Source organism: Heterocephalus glaber, unplaced genomic scaffold, assembly GCF_053883595.1.
Source record: "Heterocephalus glaber isolate CG9 unplaced genomic scaffold, H.glaber_assembly_v1.0 deba00000546, whole genome shotgun sequence".
Taxonomy (NCBI): Eukaryota; Metazoa; Chordata; class Mammalia; order Rodentia; family Bathyergidae; genus Heterocephalus; species Heterocephalus glaber.
Genome location: NW_028258147.1, coordinates 2,993,404 through 3,006,582, shown reverse-complemented (window position 1 = coordinate 3,006,582; position 13,179 = coordinate 2,993,404). Strand labels below are relative to the sequence as shown.

At 34.6% G+C, this 13,179-nt stretch overlaps 1 protein-coding gene across 8 annotated transcripts in view; it reads left to right on the top strand.

The window, feature by feature from the left end:
• Exoc4 (exocyst complex component 4) overlaps positions 1-13,179 on the top strand; it is an 816,538-nt gene that overhangs the window by 197,607 nt on the left and 605,752 nt on the right. For all 8 annotated transcript variants that reach the window (XM_021237603.2, XM_004856313.4, XM_087204413.1 and 5 more), the window contains one exon: positions 12,700-12,845. In XM_021237603.2, the coding sequence (XP_021093262.2) occupies positions 12,700-12,845 (146 nt within the window). The remainder of the gene's footprint in view (positions 1-12,699; positions 12,846-13,179) is intronic.

Sequence of the window (13,179 nt, the reverse complement as noted above, 5' to 3'; positions counted from 1 at the left end):
GTGGTTGAGTATCAGATTGTTCCGTCTCATTTCCCTTTCTGGTTACTGTAGGTGATCTGGAAGTCTGGTTTTGAGGTTTGTTTACGTGTCTTCTCATTTCCACAGGGTGTGTGTGGGGGGTGTGAGCGGCTCACCTCCTCTGCCCTAGGAGTGGTGGAAAGACAGAGGCGAGCCTCCTCCTGGGTGCTGGGATTGGCTAACCTCTGCCCTGGGAGCGGTGGGTTCTTTTTAATGTCAGCCTTAAATAAAACTAGTGACAGGCTACCATTACATTTGCATTATGTTACCCTTGTTTACACATAATGACTAGAAACATTCTAAATATTGTTTCCAGTAATTTAGGAAATGATTTCCTTAATTTATTTCTAACAGGAAATTTCTTTCATACTGAAATAACTGTATTATTGCAAATTAAAAAAAATTATTTCTCTAATACTATCTTCATTCTTCATTTCTTTGGAGGAGTTACTTTTTTATTTGTTGTTTTTGGTCAGGCTAAAGATTATGAAACTGAAGTTTTTTCCCTGCTAAGAATAGAACATATTTCTAAGATAGCAATATGTGATTATTATTTTCTCATCAACTTTCGAGTCATATGACAAACCTCAGGAATACCACCATGCAGATTGCTATGAGAGATTTTCAGTTAAAAATATCATGGCTGACAAGAAAAAAATAATTTTATTTTTACTATAGTGAGTTCTAGGCTTCTTTGAAGCTGTTCTAGAATTCATGAATCTAAAATTTTGAGGAATAGATTCAGAAATGAACTGATATCAATGGATAAAGCTGAGCTTGTGGTAGTTTGATTAGGTAAGTGCTGAGTGCAACTTAAAATTGTATGTATAATTGGAAGTCCATGTTATGTTTTCACATTACTGTTATTTTGACTTAAAAATTAAATGATCTACTAGTGGTTCTAGTGATGTTTTAGACAATAAAAGTAACAATTTTATGCAACAAAAGCTGTGCAGCTCTTACATTGTCCATCATATCCCAACCCATAAACTTGTTATTAATTTAAGAATTATTTTTTGTAAACTAGATTGTCTTTTTTTTAATGAAAAATTATCAGTTTACTCTCTGGCAACAGTTGTTCTCTCTCTGTCTCTTTCTCTCTACGTATGTGGTACTGGGAATAAGTCCAGTGCCTCTTAGTTACAGCGCAGAGGCTTTAACTCTAAGCTACATCCACAGCCCTAATTTGAGATTTATTGATTATATTGGATTTAACCCCTGAGAATACAAATTGTAAAAAATATTATGTCAGAAATCTGTTTCCTTCCCCCTTGGGCTAAACTAGAAAGTCCTTGCCAAGGTCAAACTGTTGTTTAAAGATAAGTACATTTTTATCAGTTCAAAGTAAAATGCAAAGGAAGTTAAAGCCACACCTTCCCAGGAATCACTCTTTGCTCTCTGTGATTCTAATTTCTGCTTTTAAGTTATTGTAAGTGAATTTAGAATCACTGTATTTATATGAGTCATTAGATTGTAGAGAGGCCAACATGTGACTAGAAAATGTTTGGGTTAGGGTTTCAGGCGAAAGAATAGCTGCACCAAGGCCAAGAAAATAAAATAATTATTACAGCTTCACATGTGAAAGAATGTCACTGCCAGGACTGATAAACTCTGTTGCCTTTGTGGAATACACCATTATAATTTACACTTATGTGATCATATGGTCAAACAATGTTTAAGAGGGAGAGGAACTTCAAATGGAGCTACTGTGGTAGCCTGGGTAATTATAGTACATTAGATTCTGTATATTGAATGAATATTTGATGTATAAGCAGACTTAGACAAATGAATTGAGTACCACTATTTCTTCTGGATGGTGCAGGTTATCATTTTGAACTTAATAGTAGATGTGGCTTCCTAAGTTCACAGAGCTTAAGATTGGGCTATAGCTAGTATGGAATCAGGTATCACAAGACAAGGACAAAATAGGTAGTTTAGGGAATGGATTCAATTCCATCTAGCACCTAGATAACAAATGAAAGTGTTGAGCTTAGTGCCCAGCTCATAGAAAGCACTCATAAGTAGTGTTTAAATTAATAGAGGAAATTATAGGAAAAGGCCATAGAACATGGAGAACTAGAGATAAGAGCCAATTTAGGAACTGCTGGTCTGGTGGTACATTTGAGTGTATACTTTTTCTGTGTTGCCTATGATATTTTTAAGGTTAACTTTTTCTGCAGAATTATTTGTATAAGCCAACAGAGAATCTAAATGTTACAGCCCAAAGGAATAGAAGAATATAGTAAAGATTACTCCTTATTCACCTGTGTATGAACAATACCTAATACATGTCTTTGCATTCAATACGTGGTTGCTGAATGAACAGATACATTAGCAGACGGTTGATATTTGTGTTGGGCCATGAAAGAGGACTGAATTTCATTTAGCTGAGGGAAATGAGATGGTTTTGCAAATTAGTAGAACTCTATGAAAAAAAGCACAGATGGTGGAATTAGTTTGATTTTGTGAGACATCCAACAGGGCAGTCTGATTATAAGCCTTGGTAGATATTGTGGTAATGGTTTATCAGAGATTGTTTCTAAAGACCTAGGAATTTTGTATTGTGTTCTTGTTAAGGTCCTGTCCTGATTGTCTATCTTGTTGGATAAATCTACTTTTGGAGAACAGGTACTAAATGAGACTAGGCTTATGGGTTTCATCTGCATAAAAAATTTTATTGAGTTTGTATTAATTGAAAACACACATGTACACAAAGACTCAGTGGAAACTGCTTTGGGGAATACAAAGGAGAATTCAACACTTTTTTACTGACAAATTCTGTCTTGCAGACTAATCTCATAATTCCTGTTCAACAGCCTTACTATATATAATGCTATTGTTTCCCAGAGTACTCTAGCAAGTAGCAAATGTATTAGCTTAGAACACTTGTCTTTCTACAGCTAGAGCTTATCATATTGATTGGGGTCATTTTCTCAGTCAGATTGTTGGCAAAGCTTTATTGATACTTGTTAAATTGAATTAAATGTAAAATCCCCAAATGTAGTTCTATGGAAGAGGACCCCCCTCCATAACCCCCTTTGGTACTAGGGATTGAACCCAGTCTTTGCACCGAGCTATATCCCAGCCCGTTTTCTTTATTTTATTTTATTTTTTTATTATGAGACATGGGTTCCCTAAGTTGCTAACTTGCTCAGCCTGGGCCCAAAATTGGGATCTTCCTGCCTCAGCCTCCCAGAGTGCTGAGATTATAGATGTATAGCAATGTATTCAGCTTGAACTCTTCTCCTTTAGAGTTGGCATATCCCATTGAGAGACAGCCGTGGACTGTGCTAAAAAGACCTTATAATTTAGCAGAGGCATGTTCTGAAAATAATTGTTAAAAAGTCTTCCCTTCTTTGTTTTCCCTTTTTCTTCTCCTTAATTGGATATTCATTATACTGTATTTCTTACTTATGGATTTTTTAAAACAACTCAAGACTGTTGGTTTGTTCTGTGGCTAAATTTAATCATAATAGTACAATTACTAGAAGGAATGCTAATAGAAGTAGTAGCTGTAGCTCCAATAGCATGCTAAGAATCCATGCTTTTTTTTTTTTTAAGGTGTGCTGTAGATACTTTTTCTTTTTGGTACTGGGGATCGAAATCAGGACCTTGCACTTGTGAGGCAGGCATGGTGCCACTGAGCTAAATCTCTGGCCCTGGTGTAGATACTTTGTATTGAATTGAACCCTGAATTTTTCTCAGAATTTTAGGAGGAAGAAAGGAGAATTAGAAATATAATCAGAAACAAAAAGTAGGGCTTCAGAAGTGATTTTTTCTTAAATGTGTACCTGGATTAAAGAATAATTATTTACTTTTATTGGCTAGATAGTACACTGAAAATATTTTCTGATTTTGAGTTCTGTAGTTATTTTGTCTAGAGTACTACACAGCTCTTGATTTCATTCATTATTGCACTCAGTGGTTGTTTTATGTAGCTCCTCCTAAGCTAGAGAATCTGAGGTTGAGTGTTAGAGCTGGAGTGAAGACCTGACTCTGGGGCTTAGAGTTGCCGTTTATTCCACTGCAGAATACAAGCCCTCACACATTTTGTGAAGTGCACTCCAAACACATGGTATTGCTTTCAACTGTGATGACACTGTAATTGATTAAATATATTCTTTCGAGGAATCATAAATTCTTATTGGAGTTTGAGAAGATGTCATGTTCATTTGTCAACATGTCACTCTAGGGTCACAGGTGCAGCAAATTTATGGAAGAAGCACCTTGTGTTTCTCCTGAGCCACATAAATACAAACCAGGATTGATTAAAAACTTCTGGCTTTAGAGTATTTCTCAGATGGAGAGCAGTTAAGATCTTTCTGGTAATCCACTGTGATTCTCCGATTTTTTGTAGCGCAGGCAGGGATTAGGTATGGGGAAACCACAGAAATTTTTGGAGACCTGCTGATGTCTTGTCAGAAAAGAATACTAAGGCATTTCTTCTCTGGCAGGGGGATTATTGAGCATTTTATTCAAGTGCATGATTAACTTTGACATTTGGAAATGGAACTTCACGTAAAAATAAGCATGGTACTTCTGCATGTTTAATTAAGATGTTTAGTTCCTGTCAAGTTTGATAGTTTTTTGTTTTTTTTTCCTCTCTGTGAAGGGCAATATATTCTCAACTTCTGAAATTTCAGAAACCTGTACTTAACCTTTAATCGTCATTCCATTTACATGGAAATCTGATTAACAACTTTTAAAGTTCATGAGCTCCTGGTAAATGCAATTAAGACCTTTTTGGAGTTTGTTATTAAGAGCTGGCATTTAAAGAAGACTAGAGGCTGGCTACTATTGCTGTCTTCTGTATAGCAGGATGTCTTAAGCAATTAGCAGAGAACATGAGGTACATGAATTGTACTGTATTGCTTCAGCATTAACATGGGTGGTGTTTAAATAGCATGCTGTCTTTTTCTTTTCTATGACTTGCTTTATGGTCTGAGCTTGTTACTGAGTGGTAGAATAGTGCCAAGGATAATTAGATAGAGCTATGGCAGTTTTCCTAAGTGTAAGAGTTAAGCAAAAATCCTCCCTCTCCCTTGCTGTTCTCAAGTCATGTTTACAAACATTCACTCTCATGTCATGTGGAATCATATTAATCATCCTACTTTATTGAACTTATTCCATCTTTCTACTGGGTGTGTTAGCCTTTTTGAGAATTAAAAATTAAAGCATAGTTAATAGAGTAATAATAATTCAGTTATACAACTACTCTTCTCCAGGCAGACATTTCAGCTCTTCAGCCATTGCCCTTGGGTCATAGGGGCAGAGGGGGAACTCTGGAGCAGAACATGCACTATAATACACAAATTGAGATATTTAGTGATATATGGGAAATGGGAGGTATATTAGTCAGCTTTCCCATTGCTGGGCAAAATTCCCAACATATACAACTCAAAGGAGAAAAAGTTTATTTTGGCTCATAGTTTCAGAGGTTTCAGTTCATAGATAGCTGGCTCAATGAAGAAACAGCTTGGCAGGAAGAAAACTACTCAACCCTTGGCAGCTAAGAAACAGCAAGGAAGGGGCTGGGTCCAGGTTATACCCTCCAGGTCATGCCTCCAGCCACATCCCACTTCCTAACAGCACATTTAGCTGTGAACTCATCAAGGTTAGCAAATCTATGATCTTCCAAAAGCTTCAGTTCTGAACACATGATACTTTTTGGAGGACTTTCTACACCTAAACCATTATGGAGGGCAAATAACTAAAAGCGGAAAGGATATAATTGTATCATATGCTGCCAATAGGGAACACCTCACACCCTTTTTTTAAATTATTAATTTTATTGGTACATTTTATGTGTACAGTATAATGGCATTCATGATTGGAAATTTGTTCCTTTACATAGTACATCTTGGCTCTTATTTTTTCCCCATTCCCTTGCCCCCCCTTGAACCCCTCCACCTTTCCCTATTTACAAAGACTTGGTTTCCATTTTTTCCTTATCTCATATTAATTCCATTCCCTTCTTTCCTTTCCCCTACCCCTCCCACTTCTCCTTTGGACCTTTTCTTCCTATTTCACATTATCTGTTATACCTTTTGATCCTTATTTACACTTTCAGTTTCTCACACCAGAGAAACTATTTGGTATTTACACACACCCTTCTCAATGATAGAACTTACTTCTGTTTGCTGATGCATATAATAATTTCTTTATGTACCTCATGTGTGCAGGACACTGCTTATTATTTACAGTGTTGGAAAGAAAAAGCAATGAAAGTATTAATAGAGACAAATCAATAAAATACGTTACATGACCATACTGTTAAATAATACTTGAATCTTTACATATTTCTGTACTGTGAAAAATTTGACAGCATAAATTGCTTTTAAATAAAAGATCAAAATAAAATGTAAAAATATTTGGAAAAATAAAGTTAAGTAATAAAACCAAGCTAGAAGAATTAAATTTTACGCCGGAACTAGTAATGAAGTAGTGGTCCTTTTTTGGATCTTAAAGTTTCTATATTTACTATAAAGTTCCAGCAGTGCAGTTCATTTTGCTAACCTTTTAAATTGTAGTATAATCTCAACTGCAGTAAATGAAATAATCTAATACTACATTTTGAATTAACACATAGCATTTCAGTAAAATAGTCTATAATAATCATAGATCTATTGTAAGTGTGGACTTCTTTTGCAACAAAACTGATAAATAGGGTTTCTTTTGCTTTAAACAAGCTGTGGATAAGTAGTGTTTTATTATTAAAAATAATTTAATGATTTGCTCAAGGGATATGTGTCATTACTTTCGTACAAAAGAGTTTTGCTTTTGCTAGAGAAATAATTTTTTTGTGGATTCAAGAGTTGACATAGCCTAGAAATGAATGCTATTAAGCACTTACAAAGGTTTTTAATAGGGTGTTTCAGTTTGATGTAAAATAATGATGAAATAGATATTAGATAAAGTATTAGATAAAGTGCCTTTTCATCTAGTTAGATTGGGAAGTTAAAAGATAAACATAGGGAAAATTAAACTTCCAGCTATGTGTGATTAATCACCAATACCAGGTAATCATCTGTGAGTCCTGTAAGAATTTGAATGATTTTAGATAGATTGCTCTCTCAGAGAAGGTTTTGTGGATGGGGTAAGAGGTGAAGTAGGCCTTGAAGGAAGGCTAAGATTTAAGGATGTGGAAAGACCATTCTAGTTAGGAATAATATGTATAATTCAGAAGGAGTACCTTGCTAAATTTAAGTAGATCTTGAAAGAGCCTTATCCTGATGAATTTATGTGAGTTTTTCTTTATGGACTCCTTAAAGAAAGGAACCATTTATTTTTTTTCCTCTACCTGGAGCCTTCAAAACCCCATTACCCCTCAGTCTTCACAGCATACTCCTTAAATCCCAAGGGGAAGGCACTTAACAGTTTCTATCGCTCAGGAGGTACAGAATAAATGTTAATTGAATCTGAATCTGATTTTGCGATTTCTAAAGATCTCAGTTTGAATGAATTATAAGCAAATATTTTTATGTGTGTCAGTATTCACATATTAGAGATAACCAATATTAAAGAGTCTTTAGTAACTGAACTACTAATTGGAAATGCTGGGTCTTACCTACTTAATTGAATAAAACTCTCTCCAGAGAGTAATTTTCATCTTTTCCAAGATGCATTCACTCTCTCAGGTCATTCGGGTAGTAGCACTTATCTCATTGGAGCAGAAATTAAATAAATAGTATTCCTGTGATGTGAGTAAATTAATGTACCTCAAAAGGCCTGAAGTTTCACCATGGGTGTTGTAGTTACACTCCGAGGAGCTCATCTGTGAATATGCAGCATCAATAAATAGCTGCCCTTTAGACCATCTTACTTTCAATTTAGGTAACCTATTAGAGAGTACCCACTTTAAGATGCAGTATTAGATGTGGCAGAGATACAAAGAGAAGGCATGGCTTGAACTAAGAGGCAGCAGAGAAGGCAGATGGCTATATGATAAAATTCTTGAGCGATCCAAACTATAATATAAGTTTCAATTAGAGTGAGACAGCATAGTTGACAGTTAATAAAAATGATAATTTTCTGGAGGGCAAAAATCATAACTTTTTACAAAATATTCTCATTCATGTTTGTTCCTTTGTGTGTGTGTGTATATATATATGTAAGTGTGTGTGTATGTATGGATATGAACAAGTATATGCATATGTATGGGAAACATGATCAATCCTAAGCATTTTTTTACAATTTTTTTATATATGCCATGTCTGCTGTATGTGAATATAAATTGTTAATAACTGACAGAAATTGTAACAAAAGCCAGATAGCATCTTATGAAATATTCTCACTGGTTTCCTGATAGCCTCAACTTGGGTGTCAGTGTACTGGTGGGGTATTGACCTCCAACTAGAAAATAGGGTAAGAATGAATTATCCTACCCACAATGTATACTGACATCTGTTGGGAAAAATAGAGGCAGCCAGTTGATGTAGTAAGACTAAGAGGAAGTGACGTAAAAAGACCACCGCAAAAAGAACTTCCAAAACAAGAACAAAGAGATAACACCTCTACAGGATGCCAAAATTTCAAACATCTACCTCTGTTTCCTCATGCATGAGGTGGCATCTTCTTCATGTATATGGACTCTGATTAGTAACATCTGACTAGAGCTAATATGGTTCATTAAAATCAGTTAAATTCTGCTTAGCATCATCACTTTCTTGATCTTATTCCTTATGCTTGAAAGATGGAATTGGTAGTTATAGGCAGGAAGGACTGCTCCCCTGCCTCCCCCAAAAAGAAATTCTGACCTGACAAATAACTGAGTTTTTTAGGGAATAGGACATAATCTAGTTTCATCAGGTGGTAGTGGTGTAAAAAGAACTAACAAATTAGATTTATAGAGGTTGATTGGAACTGTGTTGAAGCCATTGAAGGACTTGATCAAAGGAATGATTAAATTGAGCCTAATCTGGTAACAGGTTGTGACATAGAATGACACAGTGTAAGGCAAGATGATTATTTGAAAGACTGTGTGAAAGATAATATGGATGTGATATAATCTGTGTGAAAGATAATGAGGATGTGATATAAAAGGATGAATATAGGAATGAAAATATTTTAAAAAGGAAATGGTCATGAAATGTATAGTATAAAAAAACTATAGGACTTGTAGGTAATTTGGAGAGAGTCAGAGCTAACTACAAATTTTGATCCTGGGGCTTGATTTGTTCCCCAGCAGTATAGAACTTGCTTAGCATGCACAAGCCCCTTGGCTCAATCTCAGCACACACAAAAATATCCCGGGTCATCAGAAAAATGATAATGGCTTTAACATAAGAGGAGGGACAGAGAGAGAGAGAGAGAGAGAGAGAGAGAGAGAGAGAGGGAGAGAGGAAGAGGGGGAAGGGGGGAAGACAGATACAGAGATAAGGGAGCCCTTATTTCCTTCTCTCCCTCCCTCCCTTTGAAGAGAGGTGCTAAGGTTTGCTTCGTCAGACTGAGTTTATTGGATCTGGTTTCACAAATTCTTTCAGAAAATAGAGATGAGGGAACCCTTTCCAACATGTACGGTGAAGGCCAGTGTTATCCTAATAGCATGGCTAAATATATCACAGGAAACTATAAAGCATTATCTGTCATGAAGATAGATATAATTATCTTGAGCAGAATATTAGCAAATTGAATCTGTCAGCATATCAACTACATTATATACAATGATTAATTGGGATTTGTTAAAAGAAATCAATTAATGTAATATACTATAATAGAATAAAAGTCCAAACCTATGGAATCATCTCAGTAGGTTCAGCAAAGCACTTACCCTCCATTGATAATTTTTTAAAAAAGGAACTTTCTCAATCTGATGAAAGGAACCTATGAAAAACTTATAGATAGCATCATAATGTATATATTCTGAAACGATTATAGCGATGGTTATACTCTATGTGCATTTACTTAAAAATCAAACTGTACACTGTAGTGGGTGAATTTTATGGTACATGAATTTTACTTTAACAAAGCCTTTCTAAAAGCTATTAAGGGATAAAATTAGATTACAGATATTTAAGGATATATGTCCTTCAAAGTGCTTATAATTTTTTATCAGCTTGGAGACATACACTTGCAGTCCTAATACAGGTTAACTCAAAGAAGTATGGAAATCTCATCAACACTGTACCTTTTCATAGTGTGTATTTCAGGATAAACAATATGAATATTCATATACTTTACAAGGCATTATATTCCAAACTAAATTTATTATCCATACTTAACCTGTTCTCTTGCAATCTTGGTTATTATTCATGGCATCACAGAAGTTTTAGTCCTTCAAATATGTACTCTTTTAGCTACTGTTTTTATTTCTCCTCTGCTTTCCTTTGTAGAAGAACTGGTTAAACTTTATTTTCTGCCTCTGTGTTGATCCTCAAGTTTATACTTCTTTGTATGAACTATTTCATTGTAAAACCTCTTTTATTATTATCATCACCATTAATTCTATGTTTTGGACTTTCCCTTCTTGCTCTCCTCCCTTTTTAGTACAGAATTTCCTTAATCATTTGTTTCTTGGTTCCCACTGTTATTTCTTTCTAATTTATTATTTCATGTATTGCCAGATTAATTTATGTATAGTACATTTATCAACATTTTATTCATCTATTCAAAACCTTTTTTTGCCTCCCCATTTTGTATTTGCCTACTAAACATGAGCTTGATATTAAAGGTTCTTAGAAGTTTGTCAACGTACCATCTTTCCAGGCTTATCTCATTGTTTATGTCACCTAAAATATTTGCTGTTTGCTGTGATTCCCTTTTTCCTCGTCACTATTTCTTTGCTTATTCTGTTCCATTGGCCAGAATTTTATTTTCAGAATTCCAAGATTTTATTTTTGTCTTTCTATGGTGCCATGATCTTGAAGCCTTTATTCATTCTCCTAAATAGGCACAATCTTGTCCTGCTATAAACGCTTGTAAGCATTTCTTCATCCTGATATTTTACTGGTTTTTCCTTTGTTTCATAGTCATCTGTATGGATCTCCATCAGCAGATAAGCACATTAAGGGAAGGGTATATTTTGAATTCTCTTTTTATATCTAGAAAAATACCTTCCATATTATGTTAAGTAAGTATATATTTAATTTAAAGTAAATGAAAACATTCTTAAGGAAGTTGTTAAAATCAGATCTTTTTTGTTAAGAGTTCTGTTGGGAAACGAGAGAAAGAAGCAAAACATGAGGTCTTTGAGCTAGGCTTGCTGATTAAGTGTTTGATATAAGACCAGGAATTACATGTGTACTCTTGGAATTTTTTTGTTTGTTTTACTCTGAACACCAAAATAATGAACTATTTGAAAGACCATACTAATAGTGGTTTTAATAGTACAATTGCCATTGATAATGAGTATAATTAAGCAGGCATCCATTCCATTTTCAAAATGACTGTTTTTCTTTTTTTTTAAACTGCAGAATATTTTAGGCCATATATATGGGAAATTAGACTGCTATATTGAAAAACATAGCCTTTTCTCTTTTTTCTCTGTTAATATTTCATTTGCTGGCAACTTTATGGGGGAAAATCTGATAGTTTTTAATAATTGTAAATGGAGGTCTTAATTTTAAATATTATTATATTGTTTCACTACTTCTTTTGTAATGTTTCCAGGAATCAAGGTGAAAATTTGAAGGATATATTACCCTGATTTTGTCGTTCACTCCTCTCTGAATTTTCCTAAATATTTTACATCCAGTAACACTGTATTTGAAAGCTATTAGTGTGAGTAGAGTTTCATGGTTAAGAATAGGTTTTAGAGGCTGTTAAAGATGGTTGAAATCCTGGCCTGTTATTTTAATGTGAGTGATTATAGAAATGAGTTGATATATTTTAATCCCCATTAGATATTCTTAGGAACTATGGTGATTTCTGATATAGATCTATGCTTTTCTTTTGTAGCAGTGATAACTGTTTAGTGTCTTAGAAATGGTAAAATAGCTGATTTAAGCTTAGTTTCCAACCTCTTTGGATCCGACATAAATTGCTTTTATAAGTAGGATCTATTTGCAGTAGTTGATCAGAAAAGAAGTTGCTTTTCTTTTCATTTCAAGATGAGAAGTAATCCTGGAAAGTTTGCAGGTTATGACCTGTGAGCTTCTTATAGCCTCTCTTTCTATATATCTGTCTTTAGCAGGTTTGATAAATTGCTTACCCATTGTGCTGCTACAGTGAGGGCTAAGAGCATCCTCTCTGGAATCAGTCTACCAGGGATTACTTTGTAGCTCCTGAGCCCCTTGTCTTTATGCTACAGTCTGAGAACTTCCTTGATAAAATTTTATGCTTTAAATGAGATAGTACATTTACATGCTTTAGCACATTGCCTGCAGCATAGTAAGCCCATAGTAAATATTAGGGCTTGGATACTAAGGCTGATGTGGTTTGGAGTAGTGAGGATTACATTATGATTAAAGAAAGATATTAATTTAGCATATTACCTGGCCCACAGTAGATGTTAAATAAAAATATACCCTTTATCCCCATGTACCAGTGTCTATCACAGTTTCTCCTGAGCAGGTAGCAATAGATGACTTTCTGGCTATAATGAATCTTTCTTCAGATCTCCAAATAGAAAAATGAATAGCTTGGTTAATATATTTCTGAATGTCAGTAATGAGGCTTTAGAATTAGATGTGTAGACATCACATACAGATGTGTAAAAATTAAACTGTTTATCTGGTTTTACAGATGCTGTTGACTGAATACTTGGATATGAAAAATACTCATACAGCCTCAGAACCATCAGCCCCACTTAGCTACGCCAGTACTGGACGAGAGTTTGCAGCTTTTTTTGCCAAAAAGAAACCTCAAAGACCAAAAAATTCTCTTTTCAAGTAAGTATCACTCGGCTGGTAAGAAAGCGAAGTGTCAAGAAGTGTTAGACCTCAGTAGGATGATTTTCTGCTTTATTGACTGCCATTACTTGTTGCAGCTGAAGTTGATATGAAGTAATTTATAAGAAACATATATGTATTCAATTTTATTTACTTTTTTATGTAAGTTGATGTGACTATTTGAGAATAGCCATTTTTGAATATGATTACTGGACTGTCTAGAACTCCTAATAAAAATTTCTTAAATTTGTTTCTGGGGAGTTTTATATAAAATTAAGGCAAATGAAACCCCATAGGTATTTCTAGAGAATTTTATGTGAAATGAAAGGAAATG